This window comes from Pseudophryne corroboree, chromosome 9 (genome assembly GCF_028390025.1).
Source record: "Pseudophryne corroboree isolate aPseCor3 chromosome 9, aPseCor3.hap2, whole genome shotgun sequence".
NCBI lineage: Eukaryota > Metazoa > Chordata > Amphibia > Anura > Myobatrachidae > Pseudophryne > Pseudophryne corroboree.
In genome coordinates, this window is record NC_086452.1 from 400,168,775 (window position 1) to 400,185,313 (window position 16,539).

Below are 16,539 nucleotides of genomic sequence, written 5' to 3' on the forward strand. Positions count from 1 at the left end.
TTACTAAGCAGTCGCACTGCGGACATTGCGCATGCGCATTAGCGACTATTCGCTCCGTTGCGACAAAAAAATAACGAGCGAACAACTCGGAATGACCCCCCATGTGCACTGCAGGGGAGGCAGATATAACATGTGCAGACAGAGTTAGATTTGGGTGGGTTATTTTGTTTCTGTGCAGGGTAAATACTGGTTTCTTTATTTTACACTGCAATTTAGATTGCAGATTGAACACACCACACCCAAATCTAACTCTCTCTGCTCATGTTACATCTGCCTCCCTGCAGTGCACATGGTTTTGCCCAACTGCTAACAAAGATCCTGCTGCGATCAACTCAGAATTAGGCCCCTGGTTTTGCCCAACTGCTAACAAAAATCCTGCTGCGATCAACTTGGAATTACCCCCATTATCAGCAGTACATGATTCCACTTACATCATATCCATCACAGCAGGTGATCTGCTGCAAGTCCAGATACTAATGGTGACAGTTACCTGTGCAGATGAAAGCCCAGTGGGCGGACAGGAATTTGCTTTCAGTGACATGGAGTTTCTGCACACTTTGGTGGATTTTCACATTTGCAGATGACAGTGAGTAGAATGGCACTGTCTGAAGTAGGACTCATGGTATCCGGACTCAGTCGACACCACTTAGGTCGGCACCCATTAGGCCGCCACCTATTGGTCGACAGTAAATAGATGAACACTATAAATAGGTCGACATGCAAAAAGGTTGATAGGGTATGTTAACCTATTCAGGTCTGATTATGAACTCTCTTCAGTCATCAGTCAGAATGCTGTTCCCCTTAGCAACCGGTTGGAGATCAGTGAATGAATAGATGACACAGGATCATTGTGTAACCTAAGCAGTTCATAGTTGATCTGTCTTAGGGGCCATCATGGCTTTATTTTATAGCAAAAGAACAAAGGATTCATGTGTGCCAATACATTTAGCCAATCAAAATACACCATGTATGTCTTGAAAACTGAAACACGTCATTTGTCAAACAATATTATAAATTGCAATTAAAATATATTTATTGCTTTGCGATTATCAGCTTTCCCGGAACATCCTTTCTGGAGGTCAGGACAGGTCAAAATCCTCCCCGATGTTCAGAACTTTTGGCGATATGCTTGACTGGCCTTGGATACATCTGGCGTTATAACAATGAGTAATTCATGCTTTGAAATACAATGTTGCTTATAACATATCTGTGAAGCTTTTAAGGAAACACGAACCTAAAGAAGTGAGGAGCAGTAAATATCTTAGTTAATGTGAAAAAGCTTGAATCAATATATATTTGCCATTTAAAAGGAAGCTCCTACACCATCATTTCCCCTCTTTTTGATTCCACTTTTTCTCCCTATTCTACCTACACTATCTAGGCCTGAAACATTCTCTTTCAGTAAACCAGTCCCCTGGACTTATAGTCCGAACCTTGGGAATTTCCCCTAACAACAATCAAAGGATAAGCAACTTCATTCTTCTGGCTGGAGAGTCACTGTCAGCTTCTTTGAGTGGGATGCATGTAATCAAGTATCACGACCTTTCATCTTAATTTAAGGTAGACATGGTTAGCAGCACTTGATATGGACCATCATATCTTGGTTCAAAGGTCTTTCTCACATGTCTCTTTAAATAGACCCAATCTCCTGGATTTAGCTTATGCGTAGCTGATCCTTCTGGGTCTGGAATGGAAGAAAACACTCGGCAATGGAGGTTAGTCAATGTTTTACAGACCTCCTGTACATAACCTGTAAAAATCACCATGATTATGTTGTAATTGTTGTGGATAATAACAACCTGTTCTTAGAGCTGACCCAAACAATATTTCATATGGAGTCAGTTTACTAGGTTTCATGGGTGTGGTCCTAATATTGAACAAGACTATAGGTAGGCATTCTGGCCAAGTTCTTTTGGTTTCTGTCATTTTCTGTAGTTTTAGCTTAAGGTCAAAGTTCAGATGTCCCCCCTCCCACTCGCCTGGGGCTGGTAAGGCACATGGAAGGCCTGCTGTACCCCCAAAATCTTTCATTATATGCTGCATGACTTCTCCCGTGAAATGTGTACCTCTATCTGATTCTATAACCTCAGGTATCCCAAATCTACATACTACTTCTGCTATCAGTTTCTTTGCAGTGGTTTTTGCTGTGGCTTTGCTTACTGGCCAGGCTTCGGCCCAGTGACTAAACATGTCCGTTGCTACTAGTACATATTCATATGGACTGCTTCGTCACCACTGTATATAGTCAATTTGTAGTCTTTCAAATGGGTAAGAGGCTTTGGGTATAGTTCCTAGAGGTGTCTTGGTTCTTTTTCCTGGATTGCTGATTCCACAGATCCAGCATCCTGCTACAAAGTTTGTTGCAGCTTTATTGAAGCCTGGAGCTATCCAATGCTCTTGTACTCTATTCACCGTGGCTTCCTTTGAATGGTGTACTTGTCCATGAGCTACTTGTAACATAGGTGGAAATAGAGCTGCTGGTAGACAGTACTTCAATTCTCTTGACTTCCAAAGTCCATGTTCATCTTCTTCTGCCCCCAATCGTCTCCATTTCTCCTTTTCTCCTTGTGATGCTTTTTGTTGAATTCTGATCAGCTCCTGTTCACTAGGCATTTGCTTCACATCTTGAGCTACTAAGACTTGCTCAAGTTCTTTTGATTGTAAGGCAATTCTCTTGGCTTCTGCATCTGCAAATGCATTTCCTTTAGCTTCCATGGTTTGGCTCTTAGTATGTGCTTGTACCTTGATTATTCCAATTCTTTTAGGTAGTTCCAATGCTCTGAAGAGTTCCATAATCAAACTGGCATGTTTGATGGGTTTTCCGTTTGCACTTTTGAAGTCCCTACTTTTCCATATAACAGCGTAATCTTGGGACACCCCCCCAAGCATAGCGTGAATCCGTATAGATGTTGGCTGTCATATTCTCAGCATGTATGCAGGCTTTGGTCATTGCTATGAGTTCTGCTTCTTGTGCTGACATACTTGGTAGCAATGCTCCAGAGTCTATGACTTCAGTTTCAGTTGTTACTGCATATCCTGTCCTTGGGGATCCATTATCATAATATCTTGATCCATCGACGAACAGGTTCATGTCTGGATTGTCCAGTGGTGTATCTTGGACATTTAGGAAGAGGTAAAGTCTCTAATTCCATGAAGGCTAGGCAATCACTTCATATTTGGTAAGTCTGGCTGCAGAAAGATGCTTGCTATTTTCTTGACTTAATATTTCTGTTACAGCGTGAGGTACTTGTATACACAGTGTAATCAGGCAATCCCAATGCTGGGGCTGTTATTATGGTTTGCTTTAGTTGTCTTACTGCTTCTTCAATGGTGTCCCTGTTTTCTGCTGACGCCTCCTTTTTTATTAATTCATATAGGGGTTGCATCAGTAATGAGGCTGAGGGTATCCATTCTCTGCAATAACCAATAAGGCCCAGAAAAGCTCTGATTTCATTTAATGTTCTTGGGGTTTTTTCTTGAGTTATTGCTTTTGTTCTTTTATCAGTAAGATGCCATGGGGCAGATGTATTAACCTGGAGAAGGCATAAGGAAGTGATAAACCAGTGTTAAGTGCAAGGTGAAAAATGCACCAGCCAATCAGTTCCAATATGTAAATTACAGTCAGGAGCTGATTGGCTGGTGCATTTTTCACCTTGCTCTTAACACTGGTTTATCACTTCCTTATGCTTTCTCCAGGTTAATACATCTGCCCCCTTGTTCCTTGAGATATGCAGTGTCCTAAGAAGACAACTTTTTTCTGTACTAGCTGAAGCTTGTCTTTTGACACTCTGCAATCTTCTTCTGCCAAAAAGATGAGTAGTGATACTGTTTCCTTTTTGCACTTCTCTTCTGTCTGTGCAGCAATAAGCAGATCATCGACATATTGAACTAACTGGGTGTCTGTAAAGTGTGGTCTCCATTTCTGCAGGATTAATGCCATTGCCTCTGAGAAATCTGATGGACTAGTGGCTCCCCCTTGGGGTAATTGTGTCCAACCATATTGTTTACCTTCGTGAGTGAATATTAGAAACTTCTGGCTTTCCCATTCATCAGTAGATAATCTGATTTTCCCTCCTTTTGAATCTTGAGATTCAACACCTTTATTGATTAATGTTGGAAAAGGGTTGCTGCGTTGAGGGTAATACATCTTCTGATGGTTACTTGTCGCATTTTGGCAGTGCTACTTCATACATGGTCAGCCTTGCCACTGACAGGTGTTTGGTTCTTGCTTGTTGAAGCTTCTCTGTACCTGCATGTGGACCCTGGATGATAAGTTCATGATTCAGCACTATGCCTGTGCTCTTGTCCTCTTCTAGGACTTCTGATTCATCACTGTGTCTGTGCTCTTATACTCTTCTAGGGCTGTTGCTGCTATCACTGCTCTGATGCCGGTATGTGCTCTTTGATTACCGCTGTCAAGCTTGCTTAAGTTGTAGGCCACTGGTCTTCACCTCAGTCCATGATTTTGCATAAGGACTTCTATGTATGGCCTCCTTCTTTAATAGTCAGGTAGTTCTAGGGCTTGAGATGAGGCAACTGCTGTTTCCAACTGTTCAATAGCCTAATTCATCTGTTGCTGTATGTAGGATGCGGACCCTCCTCCCTTTCAGTGTTGTCACACAATGCTTGCATGTAGACTGGTGCTAGAGGTATCCGTGTTCTGTAGTGTCCTACTAGGCCCAGGAATGATCATCTGACTTGCTTGACACTAGTTGGCATCTTAGCTTGCAGTCTGAATCTTTTCCTTTTCACTTTTGTTAGATGTCTGGTACCTTGAGTGTCCTAGGAAGATTAACTCTTGCTTGACTAGCTGCAATTTCTCCTTCTGAGGCTCTGCAGTCTTGGTCTTCCAGAAACTTCACTAAGGACACTGCCCCTTCTTGGTGCTTCTTTTGGTGGTGGTGGCAATCAACAGTTCATTCACATCCTGTATTTAGCTGTGTGTTTTGTGGATAAATCACTTGGTGATATAGCCCCTCCACAAAGCTATCCTGGTCCAGTAGTATTGCTTCCTTTCTTCTACAACTGGTACTGCGGGAATGAGCCAATACTGAACTTCTGTTTTAACTTGCTTCTAGATGGCTTTTTGTTCTTTCCTTTGATAAGTTGCTGGAAAGTTAAACTTCTGCTGGTGTGTACTGTATTCTCCTTGGATAAGCTTTAGTACATTGTGCTTCAGCAAAGTCACTGGACATGTACTCCGAGGTCAAGAATTGGGCTGGTATTGGTGACTGCATTTCTCTCATCTCCTGTCCCTTTAAGAAATTCTGATATCACCAGTTCTTGTGGTATCTCCCTCTGCTGTCTTCTGCGTGTGCCGGCTCCAGCATTCATTAGGCACAAACGTATTTCTCCAGTGGGCAAGGTGACTGTAATCATACCTTCTGCTGTTTCCTCTGGAGACATTATGTTCACTGGGGAGTACCTAAAGAAGCTTGTACTTCATACTGGCAGAAGAAGCATCATTCATTTGTTTTCTGGAACTTTTTCTGTCTTGTTCCTTATTATTTGCTTTAAACCCCGGAGCTTCTGTTGCTTTAAATCATGGCATTATCTCTGTAATCTTGCCAGGTAGTACTGACCACTTGTCAGATGTCTTTCTTTGTCCTTCTTAAAGCAGACTTCCTTTAGTCTCCAAACTTTCATGCAACCTTCATATTGTTTCTCAACTTTTCTTTTTTCCAATCACCTCTCTTTATGATTCATTCATTATTCTTCATACTTTGTCCTTTCTTTACTTGCATATTCTTTCTCACTGCTGCTGGCATGTCATTTTCTTAGTCCAAGTCCACCCAGGCTGGTGTTTAACATAATGATGTTTATGCTGGGAGTTGTTGTTCCTCTTTGTCTTACTTTTCCAGTGAGAGATAGTCTTGTATAGCAGCTTGTATTTCAGGTTACATCTTTGCTTTCTTGCAAGGGTAGGGCTTAACCTCCCAATTCAGTCGTTGCAATGGCTTGATCTGTAAGTAAACGTAGAGGAATCTGGTTGTGCATAAAAACAGCTCTTGAAACCCTTGGGTCTCCTGTGGGTAAAGTCACTTTTATCGAACTGCCAGTGGTGACTGAGTACACTGTTGTCGACACAGGAGTTGCACACCTTCATATTCTATCATCTTGTGTGTCGTATAGTGACTTTATCATAGTAAGTTCTGATGGACTCAGTCTTTTCCTGTTTCAAGTCTGGGGCTGCTGGTGCCCTGAGTGTCTGTGCATGACACCATTTCTTAAGTCTTGTCATGTACATCTTTCCACTTTCAAACGTTGTTCTATTTTTCTCTGTCGGAACATCCGTTATGGCTGGGCAATCATCTACTGCATCTGCTTTTAACATGGTGCTTACTGTTTGGGCAGTTGCTGGTCCTAGTATAGCCTCACACAACTGGTGGTAGTCGACCCATGCCGGTGTCCATATGGTTTGAATTCTTTCCATATAGGCATAAACTGCTATTGGGTTTTATCTAGGATCTGGGGACTCTGCAACTATATTTGCGAGGTCATTGCCATACCATGGTTTGTGGTGTTGGCTCTGTACGATGTATGGTTCGTTCGTCCTGGCTGCATTATCTGGGTTGCGTATTCTCTGTACTTGTGCTGGATACAGAGAAACAGGCAATGCTGACCGTCTTTCAGTATTTCTAGTCGCATAGATATCTTGGCATGGTGGTTCATGGTGTGAAATCCAGTTTCCACAATTTGGGCAATGTTCATATCCTTCTGGAACGCAAAACTGACATACCGGACACAATCTTTCTGGAAAATATGTCAGTTTATTCTGTACATTATGCACCTGGGCATGAAAAGCTGTAGAGGCTGTGTCTTGACCCCTTGCTTCTCCTCTTCACCTGATTTGCACCCTTTCGCCTATAGTTCCTGATTGTGGACAATTGTTTACTGGACTCAGCTTGATTCCAGGTGTCTACCACTCGTTTAAACATGAGGGAAGCATTAGGTGGCTAGTTTCTTTGGTTGGTCTTGTTGGGGTTTCTTGTGATAAAGTATCAGGACACTGGGGCATACTCTGTACACATAGCTCAGGTAAATCATTCGGATTTTCAACCACAGATCCTTCTAAGATAGGGCTGATTATTCGTCACTCTTTTCCTTGCTCGTATCTTTTTAATTTCACTGTTAGTGAGCTTGTAGGTAATTTCATTCTGTTCATACTATGGGTACCTTGGTGTGCATGCATGTCTGGGTATAGGGGTGGGGTATAGTGTGCAGGTGCTGTTGCTGCAATTACAGGCAGTGAGTTTAACGCTGGTTGTGGTGCTATTGAGTACTCTGGTACAATGGGGAAATCATTTTCCTCATCTCTTCTTCTATTCTCTGCTCCTAATTCTTTTGCTACAGTGATCCAGATGGATGCTTGATCTCTACTATTATGCTTAATTATCCAACTTTTGTTACAGGAGGCAAATTTTTCCCATTTCTCTAGGTCAAGTGTCCCTTCTGACGGGAAGCCTGCTCTTTTGAAATTCCTTTCAGAGATTTTCTGCCCTCCTTGTCACTAACAATATCCACGGGTTTGTCGGGCCCTGACATCTTTACAGACCGCGCTCCCATGCCTGGGGAACGTGCGCGGAACCCCTCCTGATGTGGTATTTTAGTAACTCCTTTTGAGGGACTTAAAATCTCCTTTTAAAGCTTTTTCTTCCCTCCTTGTTATTAACAATATCCACGGGTTTGAACCCATCCTGATGTGGTATTTTAGTAACTCCTTATGAGGGAATTAAAATCTCCTTTTAAAGCTTTTTCTTCCCTCCTTGTTATTAACAATATCCACGGGTTTGAACCCATCCTGATGTGGTATTTTAGTAACTCCTTATGAGGGAATTAAAATCTCCTTTTAAAGCTTTTTCTTCCCTCCTTGTTATTAACAATATCCACGGGTTTGAACCCATCCTGATGTGGTATTTTAATAACTCCTTTTGAGGGAATTAAAATCTCCTTTTAAAGCTTTTTCTTCCCTCCTTGTTATTAACAATATCCACGGGTTTGAACCCATCCTGATGTGGTATTTTAATAACTCCTTTTGAGGGACTTAAAATCTCCTTTTAAAGAATCTCTACCTGAAGAGCTTCTTCAATCCGTCTGTGGACAAATGACTGGGGTTGTAGTGTTGCCCCTTCCTCCCTGTGTTGGTGGAGAATTTGTTAGTACTGCACCCCAAGTAAGACCTGCATAATAGATTATTTCTTCTGGATCACTGAGATGCGTCCCTAATATTATTGTTAAGTTACTCCAAGGGTCTATCCCCCTGCCTATATAGACTCCTGCTTGTACCTTGTGTTCTTGGTAAACTCCCCACTATACTTGGAATATGTTCACCTTGTGTCTCTTTCAGACAGTAGCTGTTCTTTATTACTGACCCAATCCTACCCCTTAACTGTCTTGCATAGGGACATACAATATATACAGTACAATGTGTGCAGCAAAATCTAGTTACACTGGTTTCATTATTCAGCAGACAACCCGACTCCCCCCCACCTTTTCAAAAGCATTTTGACAGAGTACATATAACAGTGCAAGGATACAAAAACAAAGATGACAGTAAATCCTATATCTGTTATCTGCGTGCATGGCAGCTGTTTGAGGCTGCACGGGCACATGGGTCTTAGACCTGGGATTATGTGGTTCCTAGGCCAATAGGTTATGATGTTAAATCAATCATTCTTAATGTTCCAACAATTCTCTTTTTAAAATGACAACCTTTTGTACAATAAAATTCATCATCATTTTCCTCATAACCAAATGAGACTTCAGTGCCTGTAATTGCCAGCAATCTTGGTGCTACAGACCCTTTGTATTTTCTTAACACAACAACACAGGTACAAGATTTGCATACACCTCTTTGGTTATTTATCAATTCAAACTGGTTATCAGCATTAGAACATATCTTGGCCATGCGCCACCTTTATAAAACGGCTCTATTTTCTTAATAAACATGCATTAGTACTTGCACAATTTAAAAGTTTTCTGCATACTTGAACCATCAAGGTCAACATGAGGTTTTTTTTTTTTTTTTTATCTTTATTTGAACGTTTTCATACTTTACGATCCAAGTGGACTACGATTGGTCACGGTAACCTGTGCCGAGCGCAGTGGTAGTGGAGCAAGGCACTTTGCCCAAAGCATGGTGAGCGAAGCGAGCCATGCGAGGGGATACGGAGCGCTAATTGGGGTTCCCGGTCACTTTACGAAGAAAACGACACCAAAAAAGGAGAAAATATCATTTTGACATTTTTTCATGTCGACCTTGCTCAGGTCGACCTAATGGCCGTGTCAATCTATTTCTAGTGTCCACCTAGTCACTGTCAACCAATAGGTGTCGACCTAGACACTGTCGACCCTGAGTCCCATACCCGGACTCATAATCAGGCACTTCTGTCTCATACCTCTTATGTCTCATAATTGACAAAGGAGTGAATACTTACCCTACTCAATAGAAATAGTAAATAGCCGATAACCTATTGAAAATATCATACGTGCGCTATTCCAGATGTCTGATCATTTGAACAATCTTTGCATCCACAAACAACACAACAAAATCTTCAATTACATTCTGTGTTTATTACGTAAAAAATCAATAAACGGTTAATTAGCTTTTCATAGCTGTATAATGCGAATAGACAGCACTTGTTTTCTCCTGAGATATCTGTACTATTCTTATTGGCTTCTGTACTGTGCATTACATCATGTATTGTAACGTGACAGTTTGTAACTCAATATGACTATATAGAACATGTGTGAGTTACTTCAATAAGAGAAAACAGTTTAAAAAGAAAATGATTTTACTTTGACCACTTATAACCACAATCATGTTAGACCAATCAGGGCCCAGGGATTGACAATGGCCATTTTTCCTATTGTTACACACTGCTAGAAGAGCCTGAGTCACTTGTTTGTCCACAGGCTAAAGGTTTCATCCCTTGAGTATTCTATGCAACATAACAGATATTTTTGCAGGCATTATTTCAAATTAAATGATGCACACAGTGTGTAGATACAGGTTAGAGAGGCCTGAACTTCATTTCCGTTATTTTATAAGAGTAATGTGTTCCCTTGCCAGATTCCCAATTAATTCCGTCTGCGTAGCTGGTATGTGTCCCTCTCAGATATTGTCCATTCAGGTTGGCATTATGGCAGCCTCCATACCACCAAGCTCCTTTAAACATAGTTGCACAGTTGCTGTCATGTATATCATTGTCCCTGTCTTTTGTCGTGAAGGGACGGTCGTTATGATAGCTAAGAGAGTCACCTGCAGATAACAAAGAAATTACAAGAAATCAAAACTTGTTATATATTAATATTTTACATTTGTCTCTTGGCTTCGTCTGACAGGGGTGAGCCTATAACAAATCAGGAGCAATGCCAGATTACCAAATAGGCAGAGTAGGCACCGGCCTATGGGCCCCGCTCCTTTTAATGGACAATGGATCAAAATAATATTTATTTGATCGTGATAGAAAATTCCAATCCAACGTTCCTAAATTGTTTCCAAAAGATCGAAAAAATGAATCAGCTCAAAGAAATGAGAACATTGCATTAAACACTCTATAGAGAAAATACCAGATTAATGCAATGTACACATTAACAATTTAAAGTACATAAACCATAGATATCAGATTCACATTACAATTTCCAGATTGTAGACTGTTGGTTGGGAAAACTAAAAACGTATTAGGAGATCATTTGCAAGGATTTCGACTGCCTAGGGTTCAATCTGGCACTGGTCAGGAGTATGTGTATAATGAGCAAGGGGTACACCTACAATGAACCAAACTGAGGCAGCTGTCAAGTATTAGAAGGCAGCAAAATCTATTTTTCTGAGATTTTTTTTTTTTTAAATAAGCACAATTACTGCATGGACAGTACTGTATATAATGCAGATGATTCAGATTTGGAAGCAAAGCATAAAAAAGCAAGTAACTATCTGGACCAAACCATGTTGCAATACAAGAGATGGAGATTAATTTATTATTTTTACATGCAGGGTAAATTCTAGCTGCTTTTGCATGTAGTCCATAGATGCTGGGAAGTTTTATGTTTAGGAAAAAACAATGTGTTCCCTACACATAATTACCCCTCCCTTTTAGCACCTGAGTGACATCACAATCTGATTGAGCAGTTTACCATTTTGTGCAAGTTTTATGTTTACACAGCAATTTTAGATGTGAGATTGAGCACGACCCTCCATATCTAAATCTCTCTGTACATTTTATATCAGCCCCACTTGCAGTGCAAAATGGTTTTGCTTCCAACTCTTCAAAAAGAACCCCCAGCACTGGTAATACCACTGAAAGTTATCTCTTGACTCTGGAGGCCCACCTCGTTCTGCTAATTACGTGAATTTCCCATTTAATGGACCCATACTTTTGGACAGACACATCGTGAATGTGCCCTATTAGGCTTACAAGTACCAGACTAGTAACTGTTATGCTTTAGCCTGTAGTCAGAGGTGCAGAGAGGGGGAGTGGGCACTGATTACCCGGGCCTGGGTTTGCTGGAGAAACTTGGCGATGGTCCAGGTCAGATGCCGAGGAGGTCAAACGTCTCCCTTTGCAATGCTGTGCATAGTATTCCATCATCGCATTTTGAAGAGGGCATGGCGGCCATGCCCATAATGAGGCATAAATCGGGATTCTGAGAAGCAGGCAAAGAGAATGGGTTTTCATTGTAAGGGTTCCAAAAATCATCCGGGTAACTACAGATCGGTTAGTTTGACATCTATAGTGAGGAAAATATTAGAAGGAATTCTAAGGGATAGCATACATGAGTATCTACAGACTGCTAAGATTATTAGCAAGTACCAGCATGGGTTTGTGAGGGACAGATCATGTCAAACTAACTTAATTAGCTTCTATGAAGAAGTTAGCGATAATCTTGACCAGGGAAAAGCAGTGGATGTGGTCTACTTAGATTTTGCAAAAGCCTTCAATACAGTGCCTCACGGTCGACTGATCATCAAATTAAAGGAGTTTGGCCTAGGAAAAACTGTTTGTACATGGATAAGTAACTGGCTGGATAACAGGGTACAGCGAGTAGTGGTCAATGGGAAGTCCTCAAGCTGGACCCAGTAGTCAGCGGAATACCACAAGGGTCCGTATTCGGGCCACTACTGTTCAACATATTTATCAATGTCCTAGAAATAGGCCTGGATAGCACAGTGTCAATCTTTGCAGATGATACTAAACTTTGTAGAGTAATTAATTCGGAAATAGATGTGGAGTCTCTGCAGAATGATTTATCTAAACTTGAAATCTGGGCGTCTAAATGGAGAATGAGGTTCAATATAGAAAAATGCAAGGTTATGTATTTCGGGACTAAAAACAAACTTGCATCCTACTGTACTGTACATATTAAATTGGGAAAGTCTAGGGGTAACAGTATTGGAAAAAGATTTGGGGGTACTCATTGATAATAGGCTTAATAACCGTATACAATGTCAAAGCGCAGTAAAGAAGGCATGTAAGGTGCTAGCGAGCATAGGGGGTAATTCCAAGTTGATCGCAGCAGGAAATTTTTTAGCAATTGGTCAAAACCATGTGCACTGCAGGGGGGGGGGGGCAGATATAACACTTGCAGAGAGAGTTAGATTTGGGTGGGTTATTTTGTTTCTGTGCAGGGTAAATACTGGCTGCTTTATTTTTACACTGCAATTTAGATTGCAGATTGAACTCACCACACCCAAATCTATCTCTCTCTGCACATGTTATATCTGCCCCCCCTGCAGTGCACATGGTTTTGCCCAACTGCTAAAAAATTTCCTGCTGCGATCAACTTGGAATTACCCCCATAAAACGGGAAATTAAGACAAGGGACGAGGATGTAATCCTGCCACTGTACAAATCATTGGTACATCCGCACCTGGAACATTGTGTTCAGTTTTGGGCACCACTGTATAAAAAAGATATCGGTGAACTCAAAAGGGTTCAAAGGCGAGCTACTAAATTGATTAAAGGGCTAGAGGCACTGGATTATGAGGAAAGGCTTACTAGGTTGAATATGTATACACTGGAAAAGAGGCATCTGAGAGGAGACGTTATTAATATGTAAAGGGGCATTACAAAGAGTTATCAGAGGAATTATTTATTAAAAAAAACACTGTTTAGGACACGTGGGCACTCGCTGAGGCTGGAGGAGAGAAAATTCCATACGCATCGGAGGAAAGGGTTCTTCACTGTTAGGGCAATAAGGATTTGGAATTCACTGCCAGGGAAGGTAGTAATGGTGGATCCTGTAAATGCATTTCAAAAAGGATTGGATACATTTCTGATTGAAAATGATATCCAAGGTTATAACATTTAAAATATTGACGTTGATAATCCGAGTGTAACATGATTTATAGTTGTTAGGCAGGAGAAGGAGGGTTAGGGTGCATGGCCAGGAACATTAGGATTAGAGATGAGCGCCGGAAATTTTTCGGGTTTTGTGTTTTGGTTTTGGGTTCGGTTCCGCGGCCGTGTTTTGGGTTCGACCGCGTTTTGGCAAAACCTCACCGAATTTTTTTTGTCGGATTCGGGTGTGTTTTGGATTCGGGTGTTTTTTTCAAAAAACCCTAAAAAACAGCTTAAATCATAGAATTTGGGGGTAATTTTGATCCCAAAGTATTATTAACCTCAAAAAACATAATTTACACTCATTTTCAGCCTATTCTGAACACATCACACCTCACAATATTATTTTTAGTCCTAAAATTTGCACCGAGGTCGCTGTGTGAGTAAGATAAGCGACCCTAGTGGCCGACACAAACACCGGGCCCATCTAGGAGTGGCACTGCAGTGTCACGCAGGATGGCCCTTCCAAAAAACCCTCCCCAAACAGCACATGACGCAAAGAAAAAAAGAGGCGCAATGAGGTAGCTGACTGTGTGAGTAAGATTAGCGACCCTAGTGGCCGACACAAACACCGGGCACATCTAGGAGTGGCACTGCAGTGTCACGCAGGATGTCCCTTCCAAAAAACCCTCCCCAAACAGCACATGACGCAAAGAAAAAAAGAGGCGCAATGAGGTAGCTGTGTGAGTAAGATTAGCGACCCTAGTGGCCGACACAAACACCGGGCCCATCTAGGAGTGGCACTGCAGTGTCACGCAGGATGTCCCTTCCAAAAAACCCTCCCCAATCAGCACATGATGCAAAGAAAAAGAAAAGAAAAAAGAGGTGCAAGATGGAATTATCCTTGGGCCCTCCCACCCACCCTTATGTTGTATAAACAAAACAGGACATGCACACTTTAACCAACCCATCATTTCAGTGACAGGGTCTGCCACACGACTGTGACTGATATGACGGGTTGGTTTGGACCCCCCCCAAAAAAGAAGCAATTAATCTCTCCTTGCACAAACTGGCTCTACAGAGGCAAGATGTCCACCTCATCTTCACCCTCCGATATATCACCGTGTACATCCCCCTCCTCACAGATTATCAATTCGTCCCCACTGGAATCCACCATCTCAGCTCCCTGTGTACTTTGTGGAGGCAATTGCTGCTGGTCAATGTCTCCGCGGAGGAATTGATTATAATTCATTTTAATGAACATCATCTTCTCCACATTTTCTGGATGTAACCTCGTACGCCGATTGCTGACAAGGTGAGCGGCGGCACTAAACACTCTTTCGGAGTACACACTTGTGGGAGGGCAACTTAGGTAGAATAAAGCCAGTTTGTGCAAGGGCCTCCAAATTGCCTCTTTTTCCTGCCAGTATAAGTACGGACTGTGTGACGTGCCTACTTGGATGCGGTCACTCATATAATCCTCCACCATTCTATCAATGTTGAGAGAATCATATGCAGTGACAGTAGACGACATGTCCGTAATCGTTGTCAGGTCCTTCAGTCCGGACCAGATGTCAGCATCAGCAGTCGCTCCAGACTGCCCTGCATCACCGCCAGCGGGTGGGCTCGGAATTCTGAGCCTTTTCCTCGCACCCCCAGTTGCGGGAGAATGTGAAGGAGGAGATGTTGACAGGTCGCGTTCCGCTTGACTTGACAATTTTGTCACCAGCAGGTCTTTCAACCCCAGCAGACCTGTGTCTGCCGGAAAGAGAGATCCAAGGTAGGCTTTAAATCTAGGATCGAGCACGGTGGCCAAAATGTAGTGCTCTGATTTCAACAGATTGACCACCCGTGAATCCTTGTTAAGCGAATTAAGGGCTGCATCCACAAGTCCCACATGCCTAGCGGAATCGCTCCGTGTTAGCTCCTTCTTCAATGCCTCCAGCTTCTTCTGCAAAAGCCTGATGAGGGGAATGACCTGACTCAGGCTGGCAGTGTCTGAACTGACTTCACGTGTGGCAAGTTCAAAGGGCATCAGAACCTTGCACAACGTTGAAATCATTCTCCACTGCACTTGAGACAGGTGCATTCCATCTCCTATATCGTGCTCAATTGTATAGGCTTGAATGGCCTTTTGCTGCTCCTCCAACCTCTGAAGCATATAGAGGGTTGAATTCCACCTCGTTACCACTTCTTGCTTCAGATGATGGCAGGGCAGGTTCAGTAGTTTTTGGTGGTGCTCCAGTTTTCTGTACGTGGTGCCTGTACGCCGAAAGTGTCCCGCAATTTTTCTGGCCACCGACAGCATCTCTTGCACGCCCCTGTCGTTTTTTAAAAAATTCTGCACCACCAAATTCAAGGTATGTGCAAAACATGGGACGTGCTGGAATTTGCCCATATTTAATGCACACACAATATTGCTGGCGTTGTCCGATGCCACAAATCCACAGGAGAGTCCAATTGGGGTAAGCCATTCCGCGATGATCTTCCTCAGTTGCCGTAAGAGGTTTTCAGCTGTGTGCGTATTCTGGAAAGCGGTGATACAAAGCGTAGCCTGCCTAGGAAAGAGTTGGCGTTTGCGAGATGCTGCTACTGGTGCCGCCGCTGCTGTTCTTGCGGCGGGAGTCCATACATCTACCCAGTGGGCTGTCACAGTCATATAGTCCTGACCCTGCCCTGCTCCACTTGTCCACATGTCCGTGGTTAAGTGGACATTGGGTACAACTGCATTTTTTAGGACACTGGTGAGTCTTTTTCTGACGTCCGTGTACATTCTCGGTATCGCCTGCCTAGAGAAGTGGAACCTAGATGGTATTTGGTAACGGGGGCACACTGCCTCAATAAATTGTCTAGTTCCCTGTGAACTAACGGCGGATACCGGACGCACGTCTAACACCAACATAGTTGTCAAGGACTCAGTTATCCGCTTTGCAGTAGGATGACTGCTGTGATATTTCATCTTCCTCGCAAAGGACTGTTGAACAGTCAATTGCTTACTGGAAGTAGTACAAGTGGGCTTACGACTTCCCCTCTGGGATGACCATCGACTCCCAGCGGCAACAACAGCAGCGCCAGCAGCAGTAGGCGTTACACGCAAGGATGCATCGGAGGAATCCCAGGCAGGAGAGGACTCGTCAGACTTGCCAGTGACATGGCCTGCAGGACTATTGGCATTCCTGGGGAAGGAGGAAATTGACACTGAGGGAGTTGGTGGGGTGGTTTGCGTGAGCTTGGTTACAAGAGGAAGGGATTTACTGGT

The 16,539-nt window shown here is 42.7% G+C and overlaps 1 protein-coding gene across 1 annotated transcript in view; it reads right to left on the reverse strand.

Moving 5' to 3' along the window:
• Window positions 1-9,553: 9,553 nt before the first annotated feature.
• LOC134958344 (ficolin-2-like) overlaps window positions 9,554-16,539 on the reverse strand; it is a 74,754-nt gene continuing 67,768 nt past the window's right edge. The window contains exon 9 of the mRNA XM_063940889.1: window positions 9,554-10,261. Coding sequence (XP_063796959.1) covers window positions 10,014-10,261 — 248 coding nt within the window. The 3' untranslated portion in view covers window positions 9,554-10,013. The remainder of the gene's footprint in view (window positions 10,262-16,539) is intronic.